This window comes from Hylaeus volcanicus, chromosome 1, assembly GCF_026283585.1.
Source record: "Hylaeus volcanicus isolate JK05 chromosome 1, UHH_iyHylVolc1.0_haploid, whole genome shotgun sequence".
Taxonomy (NCBI): Eukaryota; Metazoa; Arthropoda; class Insecta; order Hymenoptera; family Colletidae; genus Hylaeus; species Hylaeus volcanicus.
The window spans coordinates 1,249,990-1,277,292 of record NC_071976.1 but is presented as its reverse complement, the minus strand read 5'-3'; the positions used below and the strand labels follow the sequence as shown (position 1 = coordinate 1,277,292).

The following is a 27,303-nucleotide window of genomic DNA, read 5'->3' as shown; positions in this document are numbered from 1 at the left end:
CTCTAGTTTGAACATTTATCTAGCGGAAACGACTATTGAGAGGTCTCGAATCTGCATTGTCGAGACACAAATAGGACAATGCGGAACCCTTGCAGTTCCGTGTACGTATACAGCGGTGTGGAGCTGTGTGAGTGTGTACGAGCACATACAAGGCACGGGAGTCCACTCCCTTAATCTTATCTACATACTTCGAAATAACGAATTTTATCTATTTATTAATTTGGTATCCCAACGAAAAAATTTAATCAGAAGGATTTTCAACGATTCTCCAATTTTCTCCATGTTTTATATATCGTATGTTTGTTAACGTTTCTATAGACGTAATTCGAGGTTTAAATCTCTTGGAACATAACATCTTTTCTTTTTCAGCTTTCCGTTTACGACGATACTCTCTCAGGCTTATCAATTCAGATTCGTCGTCTTCAGACTCGGGAAATATATACACGCTGTACTTTCGAGTCCATTTTTTTGACTGTTTATCTTTGGTTCCACGCGTAACCTCCATATCGGGAGGTATTTTCAGCCCTGGCCATAACTTCCCAAGCGGTTCTGCTGCGGAATCTACGCGTAAACAAAATGAATTCGTTAGTTTCTAACGAGGAAAAGGGGGCAGGGGGAGTTCTAGACGACGTTGGCGTATTATGAGAACAGTTCTGAGAAGGGAAAGGGATAACAAAAAGACGTCGATTTGTAAAAATATTATTCGATATTGAATCTCGTTAAAATATTTTAACGAGAATGTAATGCTAGATTACTTACCCGCGTCATTTTGCTCGTTCTTGTTTCTCAAAATGTTAGGTTGAGGAATATGCATACTCCTTTCTGTAGGATGATCCCTTGTACAATCATCCCAGAGGATATTGCTCGACGCTGTGGGTGATTTTAAATCCATCAACCACTTCATACATTTTGATTTCGGGTTCACTGATTTTCTCGGTTGTCTACCTGGGTATTTTCTCGTCTCGTCTTCTTCCCCTAATATTTTTATTATCGTGATCAATCGTTCATCGCAATTGCGTTACCGATACCGTTAATATTCAAGGATAGGTTAATAATTACTCAATACAAACTCTTCCTCCTCGTCGTCTGTATCGTTGATCTGCAAAGGCAGGTGTGATACCGTTTGAAGGGGTTCGTAATTCACCACGACATCAATCTTTTCCAACTCTATATTTTCCCTATGACGAGGTTCGAGAAACGACGCGTTCAAGGGATCATCCACAACGTGATGCGCTTCTCGAACGGATTCTGGCTCTTGCAGCTCCTTGAATAAGACAGCATCCGAGCTGTAACTCGAGTGTTCCGATTCCGTGACCCACTCGCCATCATAGTTCGTTGGTAAAGTAGCCTTTTTACTTTTCGATCTGCAAGGTGGGAAGTATTTGAATGAAAACATAAAAAAATTCAAGAATATTAAACATGTAAAATCAGTACCTTTTGTTTTCCTTATAGCTTCCCAGGATCACTTTTGCTCTTTTCCGTCGTTTCTTGGCCCTTTTCTGAAGACTAATCTCACTTGCCAACGTTTTTCTCTTCCTAACCCCATTCGACGACGAATTCCTAACAAGTTTTGGCTTAGTTTCTTCCACTGGGGTGCTGTACAAATTAAACTCCTCTCTGCCCATTGCACGCCTTCTCGAGGTCATATTTTGCAGGGTTCGTAATCTTACAGTATAGCAGGTACTTCGTAACAAATTTACTTGGTTTCGCTCCACAAATTACGTTTACGCGTATTCGAGTCTCACTGGATACCGTCGAACGAAAGCATAGTCATCGAACGTCTTTGAAATTTGTCTGGTAAATATACCACGTAAAGAATGTTTTTATAGTTGAGGACGACGTAGGGCAATACGTCGAAACAGGATTTCTTATACGTACATATGTACATTCAAATTCCATACTCAGGGACAAATAACGTAAAGTGATCAAAGTCGACACAGTTCAATTATTTAATCATACGTTAGAAAAAATATTACAGTCACAGAAAATAGGCGACGAATTCCCCGTAATCCTTCCAGATATTTCACCTACGCCATTTGTATAATCAAAAGCACAATTGAATCGCGAAAAGATGACAGTATCCAACATTTTCGGTGCAGGAAGTTATCTCGATAATATCTCGAAAATGAAAGCGTTGTTTCTTCCTTCGTTCATAGAACAGTATTCTACTCTCGATCGTACATTTACTGAAAATACAGAGCATAATGTTAAAACAGTATTTGTATCCGAATATCGAGTGTATCTGATCATTGAAAGGAGCGCCATTGTGGTTGCCATGGTGACACGGCGCTGGTCCCCAAAGGTGCCCCTACCTATAAATACCAAAGTTTCGCGGCGCACCGTCAGTGTACGGTCGCTGGCTCACCGCGGCGGCTGGTTCTCGTCTCGTCTCGTCTCGTTGCTCCATTGTCGTTTCATTTTACAACTTTTCGAGTCGTTTATTTCGTCACCTCGGTTCGTATCTACCGCAAAAATCTCTGGAAATCGTCTCGTTCGAAATCGCAGTGTCGTTCGTGTCAGCGAAAATTAGTTTTCGCCAAGTCGTACAGGTTAACCATAAAAAAAAAAAAAATCGACGGGACAGTTTTGGAAAAAATGCCAGCGGACGCGGAACTGAGTAATCTGCTTAGCAGGCGGCAAAGAATCAACGAGGAGCTCGAAGAAGGGAAAGAAGTGAAAAAACAGTACAAATTCGTGAACGTTTACACGGAGTTCCACGAGTTATCCCGCCGCGAGATCAAGCAGTACGAGCAAACCTTCAACAGGTGAGGGACCCAAATCTTTCGTTTCTTTCTCCCGACTTTTTCTTCTTTGCTCGCTATTCTACCTGGAAAAATGTTGTCCTTCGTTGTCGTTGAGAATAAACGATCCTCGCGAAGGATCCGTGACCTATTTTACTCCGTCTTCGAGGCCACGGATTTTTAGAAGCCTTTGTTGCGTACAAATATTCGGGTGTTCGACCTGTCATTTCGGGAAACGATTAGACCGTAGGTTAGTCTTAGGTCTAGGTTAGACGGCGGTTGGCTATATTTTGTCGATGTTTGAATGCGTTTGAAAGAACGTGTTCAATACCTATTTATTTATGGAGCGATGTAGGAAAAGGAATATTGTATTTGAAAGGGTTGGTATATTTCTGAAAATATTAAATCACTAGACACGTGATGGATCGAGTTAGCAATAATATGTAGGTTAATATCGAGGTTACGCGATAGGAATAAATGACGAAATCGATCGCGATCTCTAGAATTGACTGAAAACGAGCTTGTTTTCATTTTTATCGACGCTTCATTGTCTTCTTCTTTGAGTTATCTAGAAACTAGATTGTCATCGGATCGTAATTTTCGAAGTTACGATCTGATCCCTACAAAATTCACGCGAAAAATATTGAAATTCATCGTGTAAGACGATGGGTAAAGCCGACATTTGTTATCGAGAAATTATTCGAAACCATCTCCTCTACAGCGTATATCAAGGTCGTCGAAATCTGTGAGATAGTCACGACCGTAAATAATTACCAAAGTTCGAAACGAATCGCGAGGCGAAGGTCAAGAAAATGGAAAGTGCATCGCGACTCGCGATCTCTCGACCTTCTGTTTACGTTTACGCTCGAGTTTATTTACATCCCTCCAAGCAGACTCGCGCTTCCTCTAGCGAGGCAGTTTTTCTGCGTACGAGAACAATACACGAAACACGATCGGATGAGATACGTTTCAATTAGAAATATTTATGCGTCGTTTTTCGTACATAGTGTCCCACGAATTTTGATCACCCGAATGTCTTCGTTATTTCAAACTTGTACGGTTGAATAGGTCTGTTTCAACGACCCGAGCGAAAGTAGCGTTTTGTTTGGTCCAACAAGGTAGAACTCGAGATTTCGTAGTTATTTCGCGGCGCGGCTTTTGATGATGGCCAAGTGCTCGTCCGTGTTCACCCTACTTCTGCCTTGTCAAACCTGCTGCCCGGATGACTCCGAAATACCTACAAGAAGAACAAGAGAGACGGAGGACAGACTCCTCGAGGTCGTCTGCCCTGGGCTGTGCAACGCGAACACGGCCTCCGACTTGCGTCTTATTCCACCGTGCCACGAAATAACTACGTCACGAATTCCGCGATCCGCGGTTTCTTAACGATCCGCGCGGGACTTTCCCGTTTTCCTACCTTCTATTTGCTCGGGAAAAAAGTCACCCTTTCCGCTCGGATATCACCTTGGAATCACGTTCGATTCTGTTGCGAGATTCTCAGTCCAACAATGAATCTGGCTTTTAATTCCGAAACAGCGAAGGAAACTCGTTTTCCTCGGTCGCGGGTCGGTTTCCTTTTACGCTCGTCGAGATACACGGGGATCGTGTTTCTGGATAACTCACTTAGAAGCGTAGGAATAAAAGAAATACAGCTGCTCGCAAAACTTGAACGTCGCTCGCGCTTGCTATCGGTATCGAGTAGATTTTTTAGAAAACGACAAGTCGGAAAGTAAACGTAACGAGTCTTAATTACACAACGATCGTGTTAATACATAATCGAGTGGCAACGTTGATTTTGGTTTGCTGTTAGATAGCAACGGTTGCATATTACGATACGTAAGCGTATCCTTTCGCACCTGCTTTCTAATTCCAAAGTATAATCCTGCTCGAGACGCTGATAACGAGGAACAGACGTCGCGTAATTATTTATGCGATCGAGGATGAGATAGTCGATAAATCTGGTAGCGCGAAAGTTTCACCGTGAACCACGTGCATGAGTATCGTGCACGATAGATGATACCTCGGCCAAAAAGATAACTGCGACGAGTAACCGTCCAAGGAGTTGTCCTTGTCGTCAGAGAACCTAGCTACCCACTTTTCCTGGCTTTTTAACGTTTCACGGACTGGATATGGCATGGGTTACGGATATTTACATTTACTACGCGAGCATCGCGAGAGAGTTAACCTTTTCAAGGACGAATCGTCTTTATTGAAATTATAATTGTAGCATTTCTCTTTTACAGCAGGAGAATACGACTGGCCAGAGACTGCACGAGCGATACGATTTTGGAAAAGTTCCGATCAACGACAATGTTTTGATGAACGATTATTGTCCCCCGAGCAACCATAAATACGTATCGCATTTATACCGCCGTCTGATATATAGGTTCGCTGACATTTGATAGTAGCCATATAGTTTGTCACTCGGTCGTGGATGCGTCTACGTAGGCTGCGGTTATCAACCGGCCACTTCCCGTTTTAGAGTCCTCCTTACCTCGATGCACTTTCCCAAATTTTTAGTTATACCAATAAGACAACGAGAGTGGCTCGATAGGGTCGATTTCCAAGAAGATGGCCTCTACCACCTCGGACGAGCGTCGCGCCATCCTTTAAAAAAATAAATATAGAAAGCAGCTTACATTGTTAATTCCGAACCGTAGAAAGTACCACCGCGATAATGTTCGCTCAAAGGAGCCATTAGAACGCCAAATGGTCTTTTTATCTCTGAATCGGAAAAGCTTTATTAGGGCGATCGTTAATTAGATTCCGATTGTGATAGCAGTTCGTTAGCAGCGAATTTGACTCGAGAAGATGAATTTAGAAATCGTGAAATTTAGAGTAATAGACGACCGTCTGCCCCGTAGAGAAACAGTATCGCGAAGGAACGGAATTCGTTTTGGTTTTTCAGCGCGTAAAAGGCAGCCAGTTTTAACTTCTTTCCTAGCATTATCTTTTCCTCCTTTCACGGTAGTTCGGTGGGGAAAATCGTGACCTATTCCAGCACGGTTAAACGTGTCGCAATAAATTCTTCCCACGTATGAAATATTATCCATTCTGCGGTCGCTCTGTATTAGCGCCACGAAACAATATGGAAGAGTAATACAACAATATGTAACAATGGATTGCTTCCGCCTTTGGCTCGTTACAGTCAGCTGTGTCGCTGCTGGCAAATAGTGATGCCGCTAATACGTCATTATTTGTCGCTCGTAATAGTCCGATGATTAATTCAGAGACTGTTAGTGTTAGGAAACCTCGAATACTCGAAACCCTGTACAGAAGGAGCGTTAGACACTTGTAGCTCGTGATGTAACGTGTTAGAGACAAAGAAGAGCGTCACTATTGTGTCGATACTCGATAACCGATGCTATTTCAGGATCTTAAAGCGATAGTGAGATAATGTACTTTCGACGTTAGGTGATTACAATTTAGTTATCGTATCGGATACGCTCAAGTCTCGGTTCGTCTTGTTCTTTTTTCTTTTTATCCACCGAAGCAACGCTTTCAACGAAACATGTTTAGTAAAATGTAGACGACAGGAACGCATACTCGTGTTGCGTTAGGAGTTTTCCATGGGGTGCACGTAGCGAGTTTCCAAATTTCATATGCTACGGTGTACGCAGGAGCGCTGTACGATACCGGAAGTCATCAGACAACGCGCTGTGTGAATTCGTTTCGTGACTAACTGCTTGGCATGCACGTAACACTGTGATTCACACGCGTGTATTTCGCTGCTGTGATTCATGGTGTGATTTATCGTGTTCGTGATTGATTCTCTCGATAAACTTTTCAATGAAACGCGTCATTGAATCGTGCGCGATTGCTCTCGATTCTGAGATAGAAATGAAACTCTGGACATACCGTCAAGCCCTCTTCCACGAAACAACTACAATTAGTAATAATTTGAAAAAGAAGTAGTAAACGATGTTTAACTGCAAATTAGGCGTCCATTGTCGTCGTTACACGTTTCGATTGCGACTAGTAGCTGCGATTAGTTTCAGTTGAACGGCCGTGGCATGTAAAGCGGAAGCGATTTAGCCGAACAGGAAGAAATCAACGCGAGGGGATGACAAAAGAAGAACGCGAGGAAAAGTGCAATACGTGCATGACTGGTGAATAGAGAAAAAAAGTCGACGACACGGTTTCATTGTGCGCGACCCTTAATACGCCAGGTACGCTCGTGTATCGAAGACGTGCTCGAATTTCGCTGATTCGCGAGACACCTCCGAGTCCCATTGAGCCATGGAGTAACCGTGGAGGTACGAAATATCGATAGAATGTACTCCGCGTACGTTATAGTACATTTGTGTCGTTTAAAATAGGGAAGAAATTAATTATCGGAGTAATCCGACGTTTCGTCGGGCAAGAATCGATCGATATAAAATATCCGCGCAACGTCTGGGACTCGTGTTATGGAATAAATCCCAATGGCGTTTACGTATTCGGGACGCGTGCTCTTCGCGAATGGTTTTGAACTAACGGTCTGCTTGTCGTTATGCGACGAGTCGCGTCGGGGGCCGCATTCTGAGCGAACCTATTTCTTTTAAGAACGTCGAATTGTAGAATGCGGAGCGCAGGCCAATTACGCGGTACGCGAGGAAGAAAGTGAAACGCTTAAAGAAACGAGACAATTAGGCTAGCTGCGCATCGAGCAGAGAATAGACGATCGAATACGAACGCAGCATGGGCATAGGTTTTCATTGATACTTGCGATACACCGCGATGCATAGAAATACGTTACGAAAAAATATCCAGAAGCCTCGAGGGCTGGGATGAAATAGCAGCGGTCGAGGGTTAAAGGTTTCGCAACGTGCCAAAAGCGAAGCAGCGGGGAAAAGCGCGTTACAGTGGAGCCGCGGAGGTGATGACGTCTTTCCAAATACAAAAGGAGAATCTCCACCGCATCGATCTACGAAAGAATGGTGGAAGGGCGAGAGGGAACGTATCAGCCAAGTACCAGCGGTCACCTTGACCCAGTTCCCTCTAGTCTTGGAGAACGTTGGCGAATGAATCGCGCCGCCAGCCCCGTGATCCAAGAATTGATTGTGCGATAACAATACCTGGACTAGCCTGTACATCGTCACGGAACAACCTGGCCTGGTTAGAATCGATTCGCGTCACGTCATAGGTCCTCGTCGCAATAGTAATTACCGGCTTGCGAGGCATAATCGATGTAGGCCAGAGATTAGCCAAGTTCTTATTCGGATAAACAAATGAAATATAGCGAAAATAATACGCGAAGACCGTTAGTTACTCGAGGATCGATACACGATGACGTCGAGAATATAGCGCGGCGATGAAATTTCGTGGGTCGATGTTTGTCGCTTTCGTTTCGTCATCGTCGAATCAAACGAACGGTGTCAGAAGCAACGATATAAAATATCGAAAGGTCAAGTGTACGCTAAAGGTCAAACGCATCGATGAAACTCGTTTCGCGTCCCGAGGAACCTCGTAATCCCGAATCGAAGATATCTACGAGTATGAATTTCGTGGGATTACGAGTCCTTTCTACGGAGTAAACATTTCTTTCTGGTTCCTTGATACTCGAGGCACGTAAATTGACGTCGTCGAACATTTTTCGACGAAAATATTCGCTTCTACCCAGGGAATCGCAACTCGCTCGTAGCTTCATCCCGTAATAACACTTTGCAGCTTCTGATTGAAGACTTAGAAGGAAATTGTGATATAATGGTGCCGTTTAGTTACGTAATGGCACTTATATTATAGAGTATCACTTTGAAAAATTGAAATTGACAGTTGTCAAAGAGGGGGTGTAGGAACCCTTAGAATATGACTCTCTTCTCTCCGTAGCTTCTAATTAAACCCTTTATAATTTATATCGAGTAAAACTTTGTATTATTCTGTTTTAACGTAACTTTTGGGGAGCTGTTTATACTTTAATAACGATACTCGTCTTTCATTTGCGAAGAACGATAGTTAACTCGAGGCTTCGACGAGTTTAGGTCCTCCTCTGGTGCACACCAACGGAAACAGTAACCCTCGTACTCGTATTTCTTTCGCTGATAACTAAACCGCTGCCGCAATAAAACCTGCTCGTCGATTGATTATTCAAATGAACCGTGAAATCGCAAACGTCTCCGATCGCGTACGTGGGGAGATATAGGTAGGGTATCAGAGAAATGCGCGTCTACTCCCTCTCTTATCGATCAGCACCGCTCGTCTATGCATATAAACCCGCAACCTCGACCTTCGAACGATTCTTGCTCTTTACCCCGAACGAAACGAATTTATCGTCGCGACGATTGCGGTTAATGTAATTTGTTGCGAGTCCAATCGTTCGTTTTATCTGTCGCCGATAGTTGCACTGAGTCAGTGTACATACTTCCGGCCATTGGTGAGGACCTTTGTAAATTCTGTAGAACTCGACGCTATTTCCTCGTCGCTAGATACTTTGGTATAAAGAAGTAGAAGAACTAGACGTGGTACGTTCGTTTGAGTATTTACGTTATATCGCGTCATTTCTCTACCTTGACCTCAGAACCAGCGAGACGAGTAAATAATTAATTCTTCGAGTGTTGTGTTTGTTATTACAGATTGTCAGCTGTAATATCAATAATTATTACGTTATTGCACGTCTGTTAAAAATTGGGGATTCATGATGACTTACAGTTTCTAATTGCACGCAATTATCATTTAATTACCGCGATACAGGAAAAACAGTTGTTAACGATAATCTGTCGCAATACTACGCACAGATTCATCGTTTGCGACAGTGATTTTCTTCCCGACAAACTTGAATTATTCTTTTCTGTCGAAGATGGGAGAAGGGTTAAACAATTTCCGTCGAACGTTATCTGATAAAATCGTTGACACAGCAAACATCGGAGCACTCCCGATCTAAGAATCGCTACACTTGAGTAGTTTTGGCTTTATATTGCAAATCGTTATCGTCCCCAACGAAACGAATCGGATATTTCTCGTTTCGACCTGCCAAGCGTGGAGAATTCAGCTGAGCGATTGGTTCTGTACGTTGCGTAAATTCTATGCTGTGCTGAAAACGTGAAAAATAGGAAAAGAGGTGGATGAAACATTGGACAACTCTGGAAGGAAGACGAGATAACAGTGAATTAGTTTCTATCGGAAAGATGAGCTTTAAACCTAATATTTATCGAATAGTTTCGTTTCGATTCGCGCCAATTTACTTAGCATTCATTTTTTCACTTTGTGTGCAAGTTGCGTAGACCACCCTGTATATCGGAACAATACGCCTGGGTGAACCATGCGTTCGCATATGACATAACAGTGAATTAGTTTCTTTCGGAAAGATGAGCTGTAAACCTAATATTTATCGAATAGTTTCGTTTCGATTCTCGCCAATTCACTTAGCATTCATTTTTTCACTTTGTGTGCAAGTTGCGTAGACCACCCTGTATATCGGAACAATACGCCTGGGTGAACCATGCGTTCGCATATTTTCCGAGCATCTCATGATGAATGCAGACGAAAGCGTTCGCCTGCATTTTAATCGCGTAACTCGTTACTTTTAATTAGCGTGCAATGAAATTTATATCGAAAGGGGAGGGGAAACGTGAGAACGATCGTCGATACAACCGATTTCGAAAGTCGCGGAGAATGTCATCGGCGCGTTGCGGTTGTGTCTGCAAGCCGGAAGCTCGTGAAATCGACTTTCCGTGTAAACGATTCCGATAGCCGCCTCATTGATTGCTTTCCAGGGTGTAACCACCACGTTCCTGTCGATTCAGCGAAGCACATGACGCGATAAGATCGATTCTCGACATTGCCTTCGATTTCCATTCATATAAAGTAACGCGATACTTTATCGAGAGGAAACGTAATAGCAGAGGAACGGACAAACGCTAAAAAACAAACTAAGGATCGCCTACAACTGATAAGATGTTCGCGCCGAGTATGTTTTATTTAATCGATACGTCGATTGGTTGCAGGTTCGACGACGGTCATGATGGGTACCTCGACCTCTCCGAATTGAAACGCATGATGGAGGTTTTAGGTGCACCGCAGACTCACCTGGGTTTGAAGGCAATGATACAGGAAGTGGACGAGGATGGCGATGGACGCATTTCCTTCCGCGAGGTTAGCGATTTCGCGTGTCGATCGACGTTCATTTTTTAATAAATCGAAAGAATCCACGCGATGCGTAATAAGAAAACAGGAAATTGTTTTGTTCGCGTAACGATTTAATTTGACCGGAAATCGATGCGCAAATGATGAATACTTTCGTGGGCTCGTTATTAGTTTCACTGGATGAGCAGACCCCGACTGTGGAGCTTGTCCCGTTTCATTTCACTTTCTAGTACACGCTTCTATATTAAGAAATAACATATAACGGAATACAAAGTACAAAGAAATTTCGTACATACAAATGCAATATGATACGAGGAATGTAGGAACGGTAAAATTAAGCGTCAAGTATTATACACGCTGGTCGACTTTTCGATGAGACGTAAATGCCTTACCGAAACACGTTTTATTTTTGCCTGTTGCGACGTTTAATGCGTGAACGCACGTGCCATGTATCCCTCGTAAAAATAGTTTGCCCCCCGGGGGGTTTAACGTGAAACTTGCGCGTAAGCTGGCTGATGATGGCCAGTGTTTATTCTGTCTGTATGCACACTTGTGGGGGTCAATGGTGTTCTATTTTAGTAGAGTACGCTATAAACGCGCTTCGAGTAGGTTTCGAATATGTTCTCGAGGCGAATATCGATCACAAATTCTTACAGAAAGCCAACATTTTTTTATTCTGTATTCTGTAACAAAGTTCCTCGTGGAAAACTCTGTATCATTTAAGATCGTGTAGCAATTGTAGCCGCAGTAATTTATCGCGGTAGAAAATATCCATGTCCATTGACGCCATAGGCGATAGGTCCGCTTTTGAGAAAAGATAAATCGCAGATGCGAAGCCACGTGTGCGCGGCAAAGGAAAGTCCTCGGACTCGATGCAAACGAATGGCCCCGCATTCTCCTACGTGACTTTTCGTGGTTCGTGAACAAAGCGTTCGATCTGCATGCACGCGATCGGGTCTCCTGATCGCGAATCGCCATGATTCATCGCGTCGCTGAACTCGGTGCAGCGACCAGTACTCACCTTCACCTTCCCCTTAGTCGTCGTGTTATCGATTTAGAATGCTAATCGAATTAGGGAAATGAACGCCAGCCGCGTGACAGTGATTTTTCAGGAAATTTTATCGGGTCATTATCATCTTTTCCTTTAGCTTGGACGGTCTTTGTTGCAGTTTCTACTGATCTACCGCAAGGCGCGTGCTGGCGAGTTAGAACAGGACTCTGGGTTGAGCCAGCTAGCTCGGCTAACAGAAGTAGACGTAGACGAGGTGGGAGTTACGGGCGCCAAAAACTTCTTCGAAGCTAAGGTAAACGTTTGTCCGGGAAAGAATTACTTATTAATATTTTTTTTATTCTCCTTGAGTCTACAACTAACCGCTATCCACGCCAGCTTGGAAGGTGATAATGAAATTGCGAACGTGTGAAACTATGAATGACTTTATTCCAGTAGCCGTGCGTAGAGCGGATCAACGATTCGCGAAAGCGTATCCGTCCCAATTAATGCTTCCTGTGCATTAATTACTGTTTTTCTTTTTTTCTTTCGCAGATAGAGGAGCTACGTAAAACGAGCAAATTCGAAGACGAAATCCGCATGGAGCAGGAGGAACGGAAGCGAGAGGAGGAGGAAAAAGCGGCGAGGCGAGCGCAATTTAGGCAGAAAGCTGCATTGTTTGGCAACTGAAAGGAAAAATCGCGAATCGAAAGTGCCGAGCGTCTTGTGCGCCTTAATGGAATTACGAAAGATTGCCTTGATTCGATTCCACTGATTTCATGAGGGATTATTTGTCAATCTGAATGTCGCGTAGATCAACTAGCGTTGAATAGTTGATTCCAAGTATTCTTTATAGAAATTTATCCACAGCCTACATAGAATAGCCTATTTTATATTAAAAAGTCGAACTCCACGTTTTTAAATGTTTAAACGACTGTAATTTTACAGAGCATGCGGCATATATTTTTAATTGTTAAAGGAATAACCGACGTTGGAGATAGGTACTTTACGGAATCGTTTTCTTTTTTATACTTTCATAAGTATTGTTCGATACTAGATTTGGGATACTTGTAACAAACGATAAATGAGTTTTAACAAACACACGACTGATATTCGTATAAGTACAATTAAACGTAATTTGTATATGTATGTATATTATTTTATACGATAATTTCAATTTAGAATGTACAGATTGTCGCCACCCCTTTAGAAACAAACATTTCGCAACATAGTTTCGATCCAGAAATTTTGATGGGTATTTTCTTATCTACGTCGGAGTATCGTGTATCTTTTCAAACATTTAGTATTATTGCGATACGACATCGAAAGAAAGTGGAAAAAAGAAATATTCGCTTAAAGTAGATACAACAGCTTTCTATTAAATTATAAAGCAATTTTAAATTATTTTTATAAACATTTTTATAGATGTGCTTTATGCTGAAGTTACGAAGACCTACGCGTCGTTGTTGCGAATTGTATATACGTAATATAAAGAGTCATAGATGTATCTTCTAGATACGCTTGTAAAATTATAGATTGTAAATAAATTTTCTGTACTGGAAGTTGATGTAATAAGAAGAAGATTACACCTTCAGAAGATTCTTTCCTTATCAAATAATTTTGAAGATAGCGTCGATAGCTATGTTTTCTTTTATCGTTTTTGCAAACTCGATAGATACTATTGGGTACATTGGGTACTATTCAGTACTATTCAATGTCTATAAAAGATAACAGTCGACAGGCGCCTTTTAGAAGTAGTGAACCGCCTCAAATATTTCGATATATTATTTAATTCCAAACTTAATCAACCTACGTATATTTCTATTGTATTAATAATTAGTATCTTCTTCGAAGTGGTGGTCGTAACAAATGCATTTAAACGAAAAAAGAATATCTAACACTAACCACAAAACATAACCTTACTTTGATCATTTTTTGACATAGTTTCTTATTTACATCTGTTATCTGTGTTTGATTCTTATTAAGATAAGAACTCTTTTTATAGCGTACTCGTTGTATTTTGATAGCAGAATCAACGAAGAAATAGCGGAATAAGGAGCTTTTTACAAAATGGCATCGAATCAGGTATGTACAAATTTAATACATCCTACTACTTTTCGTGTGAATATTCCATTGGTTTTAATATTCTAATAACCATTTTTATTTTACTACGTTTAATATTTCATTAATATATTAACACTGTTGTAGGTTGAAAAAATTGTTAATTTATATAAAACATTAGCTCGGAATCCGTCATTAAGCGGTGCAAAGATTCTTCGAGCGACTAGTAGTGGAGTACTAATTTTAAGTACTTGGTCCCAAAGAAATTTAGAGAGGAAAATAAATGAAAAATTTTGTCGGAATCACATTTTGGATTCTGAATTGCAACTTCTATCTGAAAATTTTCCAATTGATGTTACAACAGAGTATGTTACATTTCTAACTTATACTTCTAATTTTCTTTTACCTATAAAAGCTTTTACCTATATCTTTTCTATCAGGCTTTTATCTGTATCCACTGAAGATGAGAAACGTAGAGCTGTATTAAAGCAAACTACAGTTGAGAACACCTCGAAACAATTTATAGAAATCTGGGATAAGCAGAGGCTTGTAGAGAATTATGATTTGGCTGCTTTGGATGTTCATGGAGATGTATACACAGATTGTAATTGTTTATAAGTTGTAATTTTTTACATTTAATCCAGGCCTCTGATAAAGTTACTAATGCTATGTTATGTTACAGCTGAATTTGCTTCTTTTGAATGGTCTCCAGATAAGACTAAGGTTTTATACATTGCAGAAAAGAAACTTCCAAAATCTGGACCATTTTACAAACAAAAACCTCTTAGTAAAAAAGAAAAAGAAGAAGATGAAGTATCAGTCGTAAGATAGATATATAAATATTTATATATATTGTATATTAATACATTGTTTACCACTATATAAATGCAGTGGAAGCATTTTAAACTTTACTGGAATAAATACTTGCAACAGGGTAATGAGTATATTTACAAACCTCATTGGGGAGAACAATTAGTGGGTAAACATCGATCTGTTATCGGAGTCCTCGATACAATAACAGACACAATATCAATTTTATCGGGTATACCGGACGAACTTTCACCCGCTCAAGTATTGTGGACAAAAAATCAAGGAGTAGTCGGGGTAGCGTGGAAACACGAACCGAGACATTTAGGTCTTATTGCCTGTACTAACAGACTGTCTTGGATATTTCTACTGAAAGATGGGGAATACAGTAAGAAATATTCGATGTCTGTGTATCTTATTATTCTATCACAGCTTGTAATATTTACAATTATTTCCTAGAAAAACTCTCGAGCGATGGATGCGCCGTCCGTTGCCCCAGAATTAGTCCCGATGGAAAACATTTAATTTGGCTAGAAAGAGAAGCTGGTGGACCACATCACAACGCTCACAGATTGATGCATTTGAAGTTAGATTCTGAGAAACTAGAGGTAGTCACATATTGATGTATCGATACCGTGTTCATTCCATGTGAACTTAAATTATTTTGTTCAATCTAGGCTGACGTGCTTGTAGATGTAGTGCACACATCTATATCGATTAAAAATTCAAAACAATTCTACGGTTTGTACGGCCGTTTACCACGACGATGTTGGAGCAGCGATTCCCAATACATATTCTTGAGTTCACCTCAACAGAATAATATACGTTCTTACATCGTTGATACAAGTAAAAAGATATACGTGCTCTTTACGAAATTTCTCATTTATTGTAATTACGATATATAAATATGTTTCTTACAGAAACAAAAACTATAACCGAGATTCAGAATGATCAAACTAGCCTCACTATCTTGGATGTGAAAAATGACATTATCGCATTTTCTGAAATGTCTCTTGTAGAGCCTTCCGTTCTTACTGTAGGAAAGTTCAATTTGGAAGTAACTAGCAGCGGTAATATCGTGAGAAGTAAACTTTCAACTTCAGCGTTAATTCCTGGGTCCGAAAATATAATGTACGAGTGTTTGAATCATGATTACGATAATCAAGATGAAATTAGTAAGTCACTTGAGTAATACTAAATAGAGGTTTTCAGTTAAATGTATTTAATTTTATGACGTTTCTAGAACACTTTAACTTTATCTATTTTGGACCAAAAAGTGGAGATGACAAATCTGTACCTTTAGTAATTGTACCACACGGAGGACCTCACTCTAATTACGTGAACCAGTTTATACTCGATTATTTCCTCTTTGTATTGTCAGGTAAGGGTTCGATTGATTCAACTTTCAAACTCGATTTTCTTGGTTGTACCACCAAATAATTATCTTTAATTTAAGGCTTAGCCGTGGTGCAAGTTAATTATCGCGGGTCAACAGGAATGGGTTCTAAAAATGTAGAATATCTTCAAGGCAGAGTTGGGGATGCTGATGTAACAGATTGCGTAACCGCTACAAAAGAAGCTTTACGAAAGTATCCATGGTTAAATCCCGAAAAAATAGGATTAACTGGAGGTTCACATGGTGGATTTTTAGTGACTCATCTAAGTGGCCAATATCCGGTAAGCTCGTAAAGTACTCGCAAAATATCGTATAATGATAAACCTATTTCGCAGGACTTGTACAAAGTTGTCGTTGCGAGGAATCCTGTAATTGACATCTCTGCTATGTTTCGAATATCAGATATTCCAGACTGGTAAAAAATTAATGTATTTTTAAGAATTTTATATAGTTCTGAATTATCTCGATTATATTGCAGTCGCAATGCTCTGAGTAAGGAAGAGAAAATTATGTACCATCACGATATGTAAGCGTAATTGTAGAACAAAATATAATAAGAGGCGATGCACGTCTAGTACAAGAGTCATAACTTATAAATAGTTACAATATTGTTCGAATATATATCATAGGAAGTATTTAAGTCCCATCATTAATGTCGTTTCAAATCTAATTCCAGGTGTGCCGCTGTTATAAACTGTTCATTCGATGAAACGCCCGCGATAGACTCGTCTGAATTTGAAATGTTCGTGAAAATGTATAAATGTTCTCCGATTCGTCACGTTGGTAAAGTGAAAGCTCCAACCTTATTGTGCATCGGTTCGAATGACTTACGCGTACCTCCGTCTCAAGGGAAGCTGTGGTATCAACGTCTGAAGGCTAATAATGTTAAGACAAAGTAAGTTAAGGGTAGTACTTTTGTTAAATGTTCATGTTTTGTTAAAAATGTTCATGTTTCATCAACTATGTTCTAGGATGCTTCTTTACGAAGATAATCATCCTTTAGCATCGGGGCCAGCCGAAATTGATAACGTTATCAATGCTTGTTTATGGTTGTTGGAACATATATCAACCGAAAAAGTTGACAGCATAAGTTTGCAAGAAAATAAATGTGATAAATATAATAATTGTGAATAAAAAAAAACTGTTATCATAACTTTTCAAAAACAAAAATATCGTGAATGAAATTTTTAATAATTTTATTATCACAAATGTAATATTTACATAATGTCGTTATGTATATGTTTATAAAGGTTTGTAACAAATAATTTTCAAAATATACACATTTTTGTAGCACTGTATAATACTATAAAATTTCGATACTTTATACGTGTATAAAAACTCGTTATAAATATCTTACATATGTTTCGGCTATATTACTTCGAGTTTACAAAATACATAGAACAAGTGTTCCATATTTTAATAAATATGTGATTCGTTATACAGGATTATCGTAATAGATTACCAATACTAAAAGATGCTGTAATTAAATTACTTGTATTAAGATGTCACAAGTATTTTTATAAAAAGTAGAAACAATTGCGTATAAATATTATATTCGTTACGGACTACGCTTTTGCAATGTTCAAGGAGAAAACTTACAAACTATAAACAAAGTTTCTTTGTAATGTATTTGTTCGTTGTTGTTCAATAATTGTTTTTTTTCTTACACATCTTGTTCGTATTTGTATAATGTCATACAACAAAGGAGTATTTTTATTGGAGCAATAAAAAACGGGGAATGCATGTTATCTGTTTCGTATATAGGAAGGCACTCATTCATACCATATATATGAAGACTGCACTTTATACAGCGATATCTAATTAAAACATTAGATAATACACTGCCAATACCTATTAATTACATTTAGTAATTTATGATTATGATCTAACAGGATTACTTTGTTCTGGAAATAATGAATCATAGCTAGGTGGCAAATCTTTATCCGGCATAGACGGGCAAACGGCGACTTCCAACATCGGTGCCGTCGGAACTGGTGGGTTCGCGGATCCTTCGAGTTCGTGTGGTAACTGACCCGGCCTTGACGAACACACATTTGGATCAACACACTCCAAAGACCAGCATAACTTTTGCGATCTTTTACATATCCATAAGCACATAACAAATATAATGAAACACAATATTAATGTAGTCACTGCACCCACTGTTACTTTTGTACCAGTGCCGGTGCTGGTGATTTCAGTGGAAGTATTCGGACAATTATCCTCGTCTGAACAAACACCTGGGGCACAATTATAAATTCGATCGCAAAAGAATTCATTCCGCAAACAGGTGTTCATGCGGATCGATGTATATTCCGCGAAATCCACGTTGCTACAATCTACGAAATTCAAAAAATTTAAATTCCAGAAAACTGTCTAGACTACGCGAACTTACTTTTATATGGAGTATAAACAATTTTGAGAGCAAGGAATTCTCCATCCATTAACTTCTCTTTTGAAATGAATATCTCAGTTTCTAATTCTCCTCCAGATTTAGATTCGCTTGGATCGTATTCAGCAAAATTCCATGCTGTTTGGTGTGTCGCACCAGGCATGTAAAAATTGTGCTCAGGTTCAGGGACCGTATAATACTTTATTTTACTGCGATCCATCATTCCGCAAAACTTTTGCGTCCGATGGTTGTCTTTCCTTTTAAACTATTAAATTGGTCTTTGAATGGTATAAATGTTTACCATGAACACCGAGTAGAATGAAAAATGATTGTTTACCTGTACATAATCTATGCAATCCGTGGAATTTTGTCTAAGAGACATCTCCTGAATTACACCGAACAATCCATCTCCTTTAGCTGCTTTGAAGACAAATTTACAACGAACATCTGTAAGAACAGACCATCGATCGAACATGTGTTTAGGCCAAACAATAGCCGCTGAATTTTTTATCTCGATGGTTGACTTTTTGTTGAGCTTGTGACAAAACCTCTCCGACTCCAAACCATCTAAAAGCAAGAGGTTATAAATTGAATATCCTTCGAAAATAAGAACCAATCGATCCCATCTATGAGGAACACTCACATTCGTCGTAAGGTTTATCGTGAAGCGAGCACGAGCTGTATCTCACGTAATTGTTCGCGAGAAACAGGAGACACAAAAGATACAAAACATCCCGTCGAGCCATTTTTACAGGAACTGTCAGAAAGCCATAAAGAACGCGGCTAACGTCGATTAACGAATGATCGAATCTATGATCAATATCACTGAGATTTCCCGTGACACACAGAGAGGGAAAGAGATAAAGAGGAAGGAGAAGAAGAACGGAAGACGTAGGATATGTTTTTCACGGAACAGTTTGAGGTTCGATTCGCCGTCTTCGAGGATACGTCATCCATGTATCAAAACAAAACGAATGTGTCCCTTGCGTACGAGAGAGATGACCGTAGAAAAAGATACGCGATATCAATGGGATGGGTAGAATTCTTACGTAAATAACAAATCTTAAACAACGAATAAAGGATAAATGATCAATAATAAAAAGTAGGATTTCAGGTAGAGAATGAAGTTACACGTTGAATGAATGGAAATTCGTTCAAGTAACTGTTCAGGAATAAATGGTTCTACGTTGTTTTTGTACGTCGTTTATTATTCCAAGAAAATTTTTCCCACATCTGTCAACGGTTTCCTCTTATACGTTTAACGAAAATAAACGTGTCGCAAAAAAAAAAGTAATTTTCATACTTTTACGGAAGCAAGGTTAGTTAGTATTATTGCTGAGGGAAGGTGGTTTAGGTACTCATGACTTCCTTATAGTTATACGGGAGGAAATGTTATGGAAATTCTGTAGCGTATCGTGTATTTTACTAGCAATAGCAATAAAAAATGATCTCTATACTAAGTCTAGGATGAACGAATATCTACCAAATGGCACGAAATTGATCCATTTGAATTACGAGGAAGTGGAAGTTGGCAAAACAGCAGTAAAAACGATAGAGATATGGAACGAATCCTGCGTAAGATTTGCTTTTTTGGCAAGTTTATGGGTTATTGCAGAAATAACCAACGCAATTGTTATATACAGAAGGAACAAATGTACCAGGTTCAAAGAGACCCCACCACGAATCCTCTGGATCACGTTTTCCATTTACGTTCTTATACTTGGATTTTGGCGCCCAAAGAAAAATATTTATGCGAAATACGTTACCGACCGTTCGTCGTATCTTCAAAAAATGTGGACTATTTGACCATTATCGACTCGATTGGGACGCGTTTAAAAATCGTTACCCGCGGATCTTGCATCGGTGCAAATGATAACGTCTTATAATAATATATACATACATACGTATATACAATAATTCAGTTGAAAAACATAAAAGTCTTCTTTCTTACGTCGTATTTTTCACGTACGTTGCGTTTCCATTTCCCATCACCGTACAGGTCCGGAAGTGACTTGCTCGACAACAAAAATCGTGATGATTTCCACAAACGACAACCCCGAACCAAAATGGCGAATTAAACTTAGAAACAATTCTAAAGTAGCAGCGATTTTTATGTTCGCCGTGGACGAAAAGTATCGGACGATTCAATTGGATATGAAACACGGTTGCATCGATCCTTGCTCGTACAAATATGTTACGATTACATTCACGCCATCGGAAGATGGAAGTCACGCTTATCGTTTGGCTCTTTTGATATTGCATCAAGTAAATAAATATATTAAATACTCGAAGCATTGCACTACATATGATAAATCAGTCTTTAAAAGAAAGATGTTGCAGGAACCAATCGTTATAGAATTATATGGGTACCGTAACTCGTCCAAGAATAAAGTGGACGCAAGTGACTTTACCTATTCGCAAACAGAGAAAAACGGGTTCGAAGGATATATGAGCGATAGCGTAAACGCTACAGGAGTCTTGCCTTTGATATCTCTGTCGAGGAATTATTTTAATTTCGGTCAGACGAACGTAGAAATGGAGGATGACGTTCAGAGAATCCCACATGCGATATGCCTCACCAATCACGGTCCATCCGATCTATGGATCGCGTGGGAAAAAGGTGATTCTGTACGAAGTAACGAGTCATGTTTATATTTAAAATCTCTTGGAAAAGATACGTACATTTATTCGTTACGTTGCAGATGCAATCTTCAGCGTGACACCTTGCGAGATGCAAGTACGAGCAAATCGCTCGGCGCTTTTTGAACTTTCGTTCAACCCCAACGCGACGAACAACCTCTTTGGACGAGAGATCGTCGCCTCTGCTTTCTCAGAATTCAAGGGAAGATCGAGGTTTCCATTTATCACGACGGTCAGAGCGATAGGTTCGGGGCAACGAATTAATGAAAACATGTCCATGTTATTTTAAGAGGGTTTTAATGCTTGAACGTATAGGTCACTCGTTCCCTGTTGGGTCGAACGGATGGATTCCGCAATACAAAATACCTGAAACTGTAATAATGCCGCCGTGTGTCCCACCGTTTCCTGTTTACACGACGTTCATGATCAAAAAGTTCGGTCATTTACCCCTCATGTTTCATTTTGTCCCACCACCAGAGAGTCATTTCACCGTGAAGCCTATGCTTGGTGTAATCCACCAGTACGACTTTATTATTGTTATTATTATAAATGATACTCGAGTGGTACTTAAGTGGTGCTGCTCTTACAACAAACTTACACACGTACATGATCGCATTGTCTAACGTAAAAATATGTGTATCGTAGAGACTACCAGATAATTGCTGTACAAATGTTACCAAAACCCGAAGACGAACAAATTTACATAGAACGATGGACAATATACTTTAACGGGGACACGAGAAACGAATCTTGTATAGATATGAAAGGATACGCAGAGTACGCGAATGTTCAGTTTTTCGGTAAGAACGAATTAAACTTCGCACCGGTTATACCGCGTTGTCAGCAGTTCGAAACGCTTGGAATGCGAAATATTACTCGCCACACGTTAAAGTGAGTCGATAGGAATTTCTTATCCCAAGTAAAAGTGCGTTCGTACGAGTTGAGTATATCAAATTGACGAGAAATTTTTAATTAATTTGTAGGTACACATTTTATCAAACGCCACCCGAACTCACAATGCAATATGAAAGTGGAAACCTTGATCCCAATGATACTCTGTTCCAAGAGTGTATTTTTCAACCAACCGAGTTGAACGTGGAGTACGATTTCGAAATAAAGTGCGTGTTAATCGTAATTAAAAATGGAATTGGTGTTGGGGCGAAGAGCTGCCTAACCGTGCGAGTTCGAGGAAATAGCAAAATGGGATCGTTACAGGTACACTAAAAAAAAGTGTGAAAGTCGTATCGTAAATATTCGTAATTTATTTCCAGGCGATTCCGAACGAATTAAACTTTAGAGAAGTGGAGTACAACGCTACCAGAACGCTGAGCTTCGGCCTTTTCAATCGCAGCCCTGTAAACATTTGCTATAAATTAATTTGTACCCATCGTAACTGGCCACTGGGAGACATCGAAACGGACGTACAATTACGTCCAACTTCGGGAACAATTTTCTCAGGTTCTCACGAACAAATCGTAATTTCGATTACTCCGCGTACGCCAGGCTATTACGAATTGGCTGTTCAATACCTCGTAAGAGTTAACTCGAGATCAGATATCTTATTAACCGAACAAAACCCTACCAGAGTTTCTACCGCGATTTGCATGTGCATATTACCCATTTTAAAGGTGAACGTATTCTTTTACGTAAACGTTCTATGATGTGAACGTTTGATTGCGTGCCTCCCCCCTTCCCTCCATAAGATAGCATAATTTTCATTTGGAATAGGTGGAGAATATGTGCGCGTTCGGATGCGAGCAAAAATATTCGTTGAACATAAGCAAACCATTTCTATGGAAATCTATGCAAGTCGAGAAGTATGACCACTTCAAACTTTGTAGAATAATTAAATCCGGCAAATTCGACTCTATTAATTACTCCGTATTAGATTAAATGAAATTCTGAAGAGTATACTACCGGGAGAAAGGAAAACACTGGCCATCAAATTTTTCCCGATGGTCGTAAACGAAGGAGCATTTCATATTAAGTTGATAATGATGAATTCTTCAACGTTATCCGTTACGTGGATTTTTAAGTGGGTTCAGCAATGCAGTTGTAAACCTGTCGCGAAGAAAATAGGTTTATCGTTTCAAAAGGAGAAACTTGATTGCGTTCATCGGACCCTTTGCAGCGTGTGTCCGGAGTCAGGCGTATTAAAGGTGCGAGTTTTTTTTGCTTTTAATAACAAAATTGGTGTAGCGTCTTTGTTCTATATCGATTCTTTTCAGCCGAACAAACGAACTATAATTACTATAACGGTACGTTACACGTCGATTGGAAAATCGGAGATATCTTGGGATCTGGATGTAGGACACGATCGTCACGTTACTTTAAATATGCTAATCGACTGCTTGTCCGAATCCGAACAGCAGCACGTCTTCCTAAACACCACGCACGTGAAGTTCGGACGAATTTATTTCGGGAACAAAGCAGCAATCCATAAAGTAACTCGAGTTCAATTCGTTTCTCTAACGTTAGAATGAAGATAAGAACAAATTTCTAGACACTTTGGATACGCAACGTTACGAGTCACGATTTGCCATATTTCGTGAACATGGACAATATCTGCAAACTGAACGAGGATTATAATTGCCAAATATTTGCCTGTTCGCCTCAAAATGGTACCGCGGAGGCTTACACGAGTAAATGTCTTCTTCTAAAATTTCAACCCAGAATGTCTGGGGCGTACAAGGTATCGGAGAGTTTATCGTATTATACGATTTATTTCTAAACGATTCAAGCATACCATTTATTATAAGGTGGTGCTGCCAATAACATTGGGCAATAAAAATACCGAATTAATACTGGAGGGAGAATCATCCTGCGACTTTAGATCGACGATCATTGGAAATACGATACCGAGTAATTGCGCTTGTAAAGGTGCAGTGTTCCCTCTGTACTTCAGCACGGATTGCATCGATATGTGGTCGATACCTACCCATAACTTTATCGTGAAAATGCTTTTAGTTTATAACAATCTACCACACGACGCGCTTGCTTATACGTGGAAGAGGTAAATCTTTGATTTTCGTACTAATTAAATGTTGTTTAAATGTTCCAACGCTTTCAGCGAAACGGTGCCCGAAATACTTTCCGTCGAGGTATTTCCTCGCAAAGGTATAGTATGTCCAAATGCAGTGCAGAGTTTCAAGGTGAAAATTCGCACCAACGGACATTCGTGCAGAGTCGATGTCAACATAATTTGCGAGTTTTTTAACGCTGGTAAAAGGCGTGACTATCAAAGAAGCGTCATCAAGCACAATATTCTTAAAAAAGAACTGGAGGGACAGTTTATCATCACTGAAAAAGGCATTACAGTGCCAGTAAGCGTCGAATTATTCGATATTCAAAGATTAAGTAATTATAAATATTCAGGACTTCGTTTTTACGTAGAAACCCTGGATAAAAATACTAGACAAACCGGAAATATTTTGTAAATCGTTAAGTTTACGGTGCTCTATATATCCCGTGGAGGATGAATGTTTGAGAGTCAGTTTAGCAGATGAATTAAAAGCCGCGCCGTCGCTTGCGATTTTTTTAAATAAAAGCGGAAGCTGTAAAGTTACGATGGAAGAAAATGAGCTTTCTATAACTAAGTTTATTTTGGAAGGTTTATTATGGTAAAAATGATTTTTTCGTATCTTCTTCGTAACAGAATATCGAGATTCATATTTTACAGGGATATCGTTACCAGTAAACGATTTAAGAGAACCGTCGAAGAAAGTTTAATACCTCGAAGAAATATATATTATTCGCAGATGACGATGAATCTTTCCGATCGTAAGAGATTAATACGGAGATCTTACGTATCGCCGCCATTGGCGTTCGTTAACTCTATATTAGACAAAGTAGGAATACTAAACTCAATTAAAAAATAAAAAGACGATAAGTATCTCGTGACTTTGTTATACTGTTTCAGATGTTGTATGTCATAGTACACGAAGAATTCTCTTTAGAAACTGCGCATTTAATTCCCGAAGAAGATGTCAGACACGATAATTATATTAAGACTATACCCAAACAAGTCAAAGTTCATATTGAACAAGGTACTAGTACTTAATTTTGCTTGATTTATTTATTAAGTATTGTTTCAGGAAAAGAGTATGTTTTATTTTCTAGGTAATAATCCGCTTGAAAAAGAGGAAGCACATTATAGGAAAATGGGATCTAAGGTGTCTTTTGTAGATTGATCATAGAAAATAATTTTATTTATATACATATATTGCGGTAAGTAGCCGATATTAACTAATTTCCTTATTATACGGATCTGGAATTCGTTTGAATACAGCTAGAAATTTGTCTCCTTTATTCCTTGTTACTTTTTGGCCTTCCTCTGTACTTTCATATAATTTCTCCACGATTGGGTCTGCATCCTTGTAAAAGAAGTACCTTATTATAGACTGTATAATCATAAATAATTCAAGAAACGTACCAATTCCTCCTTGGAAACATCATCATACAAAGGATGCTCTCGAAAGTGCTGTACTATCCATTCGTGTAGATCTTTCACATCTGTCACTGTATATATAATAGCCTTTAAATGATATTTATAATTACTTATCTATACACAAAGAAAATATTAAAATAAGAAACTGTAATTGATATTACTCCTTCAGCTAAAACATAAGCATACTCCGCCAGGAGTGTTTTGTTTATAATTCTCCATTTATGTTTTGATTTTTTAAAATGTGGATCCGGATACAAAAAAAACATCTTCTTCAACTACAAAGAGTTAGAGTAAATTTCAAATTATTACTATAAAAATAGAATTACCCTTTATACCTGCCCTTTGTGAAAGTAGTTTGGTAAATACTTCATTGCATTAGACCTTAAACATGCAATGTTTTGGTATTGCCCAGGGTTCTGTGATCTCAATGCAATTATACGATCCGTAACATAGTCTGAAACTTTCACTCTAATCTCCATTCCGATGATCAGACTATCAGGGAACATGGGGGATAGTGTAACTGTTGGACAAAACATTTTATCATTATCATGCATGAAAATATAATATTTAATGTGAAAATGTACATGCCTAGTAATCCACCATAGCCACAGCCAATGTCTGCAAACTCCACGCATTTTTGCTGTGTATTAGTTTCGTTAGATTCTACTTTGTCAATTGGAAAATAATACGGATACAACGAACTCCAGTCCATTAAGTCAGGTTTCACAGGACTGAAAACAATTTTAAATGAAATTCAATAATCCTATTTCATAATTGTTTCTAACGTAAATTTATATTTTTCATAGAAATTTACGTACTATTCTATGCAGTGGTCTGCTATGGGATTCGAGTGAGCGCGTTGCCTGTAATACTTTTTCTGCGGTAACGGCACCGGTTCTGACATGATGATAAAGTCTATCAAACAAAACTTAAATACCGTGTATCGGTGTATTTAATTGCGATATTTATTTTACACGTTACGAAGCTTTGCGCTTGGCATTGGCACATGGCGCACGTGCATGAGAAATCAGCTGTTCAGAGCTGGAGCGCCAACTGGTGGATGACGCTTCGTGCATCGGACGAAGGAAAGCGAGATAAATTTTTGTGTCACGATTTAATCGTGTGATTCCTCGTATGTTCTAAGTCGCGCAGTGGCCACGATGTAATTCGCGATTAATTCAGAAAATGGTGCAATTAATTCGCGCTCCCGTTGTTCGTGTTGTCGATTAACGAGACTAGATATCTTCAAAATTATCGTACTCTCTCAGGTGAGGTTAGAATTCGCACGACAAAAAGCTTTCTACGAATCCTGTGTAAATCGTAGATCGCTACAAAGAAATCGAATCGCGTTAGAGAGAGAATCCTTGTTTTCTCTTACAGAATATCGTCTGTAAACCGTCGAATACAATCAATTTTTTAATTTGAATATTTTCCACAAAACTACGAGTAAAAATTTGTGGCCCTTTCGTTTTCGCTTTGTTTCCGGTTTAAATACACAGTACATTATCTTTTTTTTGTATGGTATTCGTGGTAAAATAGTGTTTCGGTACCAAACGAGTAATTCTTGTACGTGTAAACTTTTCAGAGAACGAGTTGTTCCTTTTAAATTACATTTTTTTATTTAATTTATTCGTGTTTAAAGTTGCCGATCTTTCACGTGGTTATCTTTCGGTTTTAGGCAGCGGAACTACGCTTTGGTTATACATGACGACGACGGACTTCTGGAGGAATCGATTTTTTATTTAATTGGTAAGTTCGATCGACGAATCA

At 39.2% G+C, this 27,303-nt stretch overlaps 7 protein-coding genes across 10 annotated transcripts in view; 4 read left to right on the top strand and 3 right to left on the bottom strand.

Annotated features, from left to right (window-relative positions):
• Positions 1–164: 164 nt before the first annotated feature.
• Positions 165–1,991, bottom strand: LOC128880637 (uncharacterized). Its single transcript, XM_054130928.1, has 4 exons — positions 1,435–1,991; positions 1,060–1,364; positions 760–975; positions 165–561 (listed from the first exon to the last, which is right to left on the bottom strand). Exons 1-4 carry the CDS (start codon positions 1,644–1,646, stop codon positions 242–244), a joined length of 1,053 nt encoding a protein of 350 aa, XP_053986903.1. The 5' UTR covers positions 1,647–1,991; the 3' UTR covers positions 165–241.
• Positions 1,992–2,360: 369 nt separating this feature from the next.
• On the top strand, positions 2,361–13,352 carry LOC128880680 (EF-hand domain-containing protein D2 homolog). The gene is made up of 4 exons (XM_054131012.1): positions 2,361–2,765; positions 10,664–10,811; positions 11,972–12,106; positions 12,346–13,352. Exons 1-4 carry the CDS (start codon positions 2,596–2,598, stop codon positions 12,478–12,480), a joined length of 588 nt encoding a protein of 195 aa, XP_053986987.1. The 5' UTR covers positions 2,361–2,595; the 3' UTR covers positions 12,481–13,352.
• A 133-nt stretch (positions 13,353–13,485) lies between these two features.
• LOC128880532 (acylamino-acid-releasing enzyme-like) lies at positions 13,486–17,907 on the top strand. 2 transcript variants are annotated; one of them, XM_054130740.1, is made up of 14 exons: positions 13,486–13,875; positions 13,999–14,216; positions 14,292–14,455; positions 14,534–14,673; positions 14,785–15,046; positions 15,118–15,266; positions 15,336–15,504; positions 15,579–15,833; positions 15,902–16,039; positions 16,115–16,335; positions 16,390–16,469; positions 16,533–16,580; positions 16,731–16,949; positions 17,026–17,197. In XM_054130740.1, exons 1-14 carry the CDS (start codon positions 13,861–13,863, stop codon positions 17,186–17,188), a joined length of 2,241 nt encoding a protein of 746 aa, XP_053986715.1. In that variant the 5' UTR covers positions 13,486–13,860; the 3' UTR covers positions 17,189–17,197. The 2 variants fall into 2 exon arrangements, with proteins under 2 accessions (XP_053986715.1, XP_053986724.1); XM_054130749.1 differs by lacking the exon at positions 16,533–16,580 and having other exon boundaries at positions 13,488–13,875; positions 17,026–17,907.
• On the bottom strand, positions 17,642–19,378 carry LOC128880630 (uncharacterized). The gene is made up of 4 exons (XM_054130914.1): positions 19,090–19,378; positions 18,784–19,013; positions 18,450–18,711; positions 17,642–18,393 (listed from the first exon to the last, which is right to left on the bottom strand). The coding sequence occupies exons 1-4, from the start codon at positions 19,190–19,192 to the stop codon at positions 17,933–17,935; spliced, it is 1,056 nt and encodes a 351-aa protein (XP_053986889.1). The 5' UTR covers positions 19,193–19,378; the 3' UTR covers positions 17,642–17,932.
• A 284-nt stretch (positions 19,379–19,662) lies between these two features.
• On the top strand, positions 19,663–25,301 carry LOC128880497 (cilia- and flagella-associated protein 65). The gene is made up of 19 exons (XM_054130663.1): positions 19,663–20,021; positions 20,090–20,309; positions 20,446–20,711; positions 20,787–21,066; positions 21,149–21,331; positions 21,402–21,606; positions 21,732–21,977; positions 22,070–22,301; positions 22,358–22,714; positions 22,815–22,903; positions 22,975–23,245; positions 23,315–23,530; positions 23,590–23,778; positions 23,846–24,099; positions 24,157–24,409; positions 24,480–24,706; positions 24,766–24,934; positions 25,006–25,132; positions 25,206–25,301. Exons 1-19 carry the CDS (start codon positions 19,836–19,838, stop codon positions 25,274–25,276), a joined length of 4,041 nt encoding a protein of 1,346 aa, XP_053986638.1. The 5' UTR covers positions 19,663–19,835; the 3' UTR covers positions 25,277–25,301.
• The window catches only part of LOC128880646 (tRNA (guanine-N(7)-)-methyltransferase-like), a 5,213-nt gene continuing 3,182 nt past the window's right edge, over positions 25,273–27,303 (bottom strand). For 2 of the 3 annotated variants that reach the window (XM_054130958.1, XM_054130950.1), the window contains exons 2-6: positions 26,122–26,264; positions 25,869–26,053; positions 25,695–25,808; positions 25,519–25,620; positions 25,273–25,459 (exon numbers count right to left, since the gene is read on the bottom strand). In XM_054130958.1, coding sequence (XP_053986933.1) covers positions 25,328–25,459; positions 25,519–25,620; positions 25,695–25,808; positions 25,869–26,053; positions 26,122–26,245 — 657 coding nt within the window. In that variant the 5' untranslated portion in view covers positions 26,246–26,264 and the 3' untranslated portion in view covers positions 25,273–25,327. Of the gene's footprint in view, positions 25,460–25,518; positions 25,621–25,694; positions 25,809–25,868; positions 26,054–26,121; positions 26,265–26,351; positions 26,583–27,303 lie in introns of those variants that run through there. The other variant, XM_054130940.1, reaches the window with a different exon arrangement.
• LOC128880459 (kinase D-interacting substrate of 220 kDa) overlaps positions 26,663–27,303 on the top strand; it is a 27,619-nt gene continuing 26,978 nt past the window's right edge. Inside the window, exons 1-2 of the mRNA XM_054130639.1 lie at positions 26,663–26,801; positions 27,212–27,282. The gene's annotated coding sequence lies outside the window, so the exon portion shown is untranslated. The remainder of the gene's footprint in view (positions 26,802–27,211; positions 27,283–27,303) is intronic.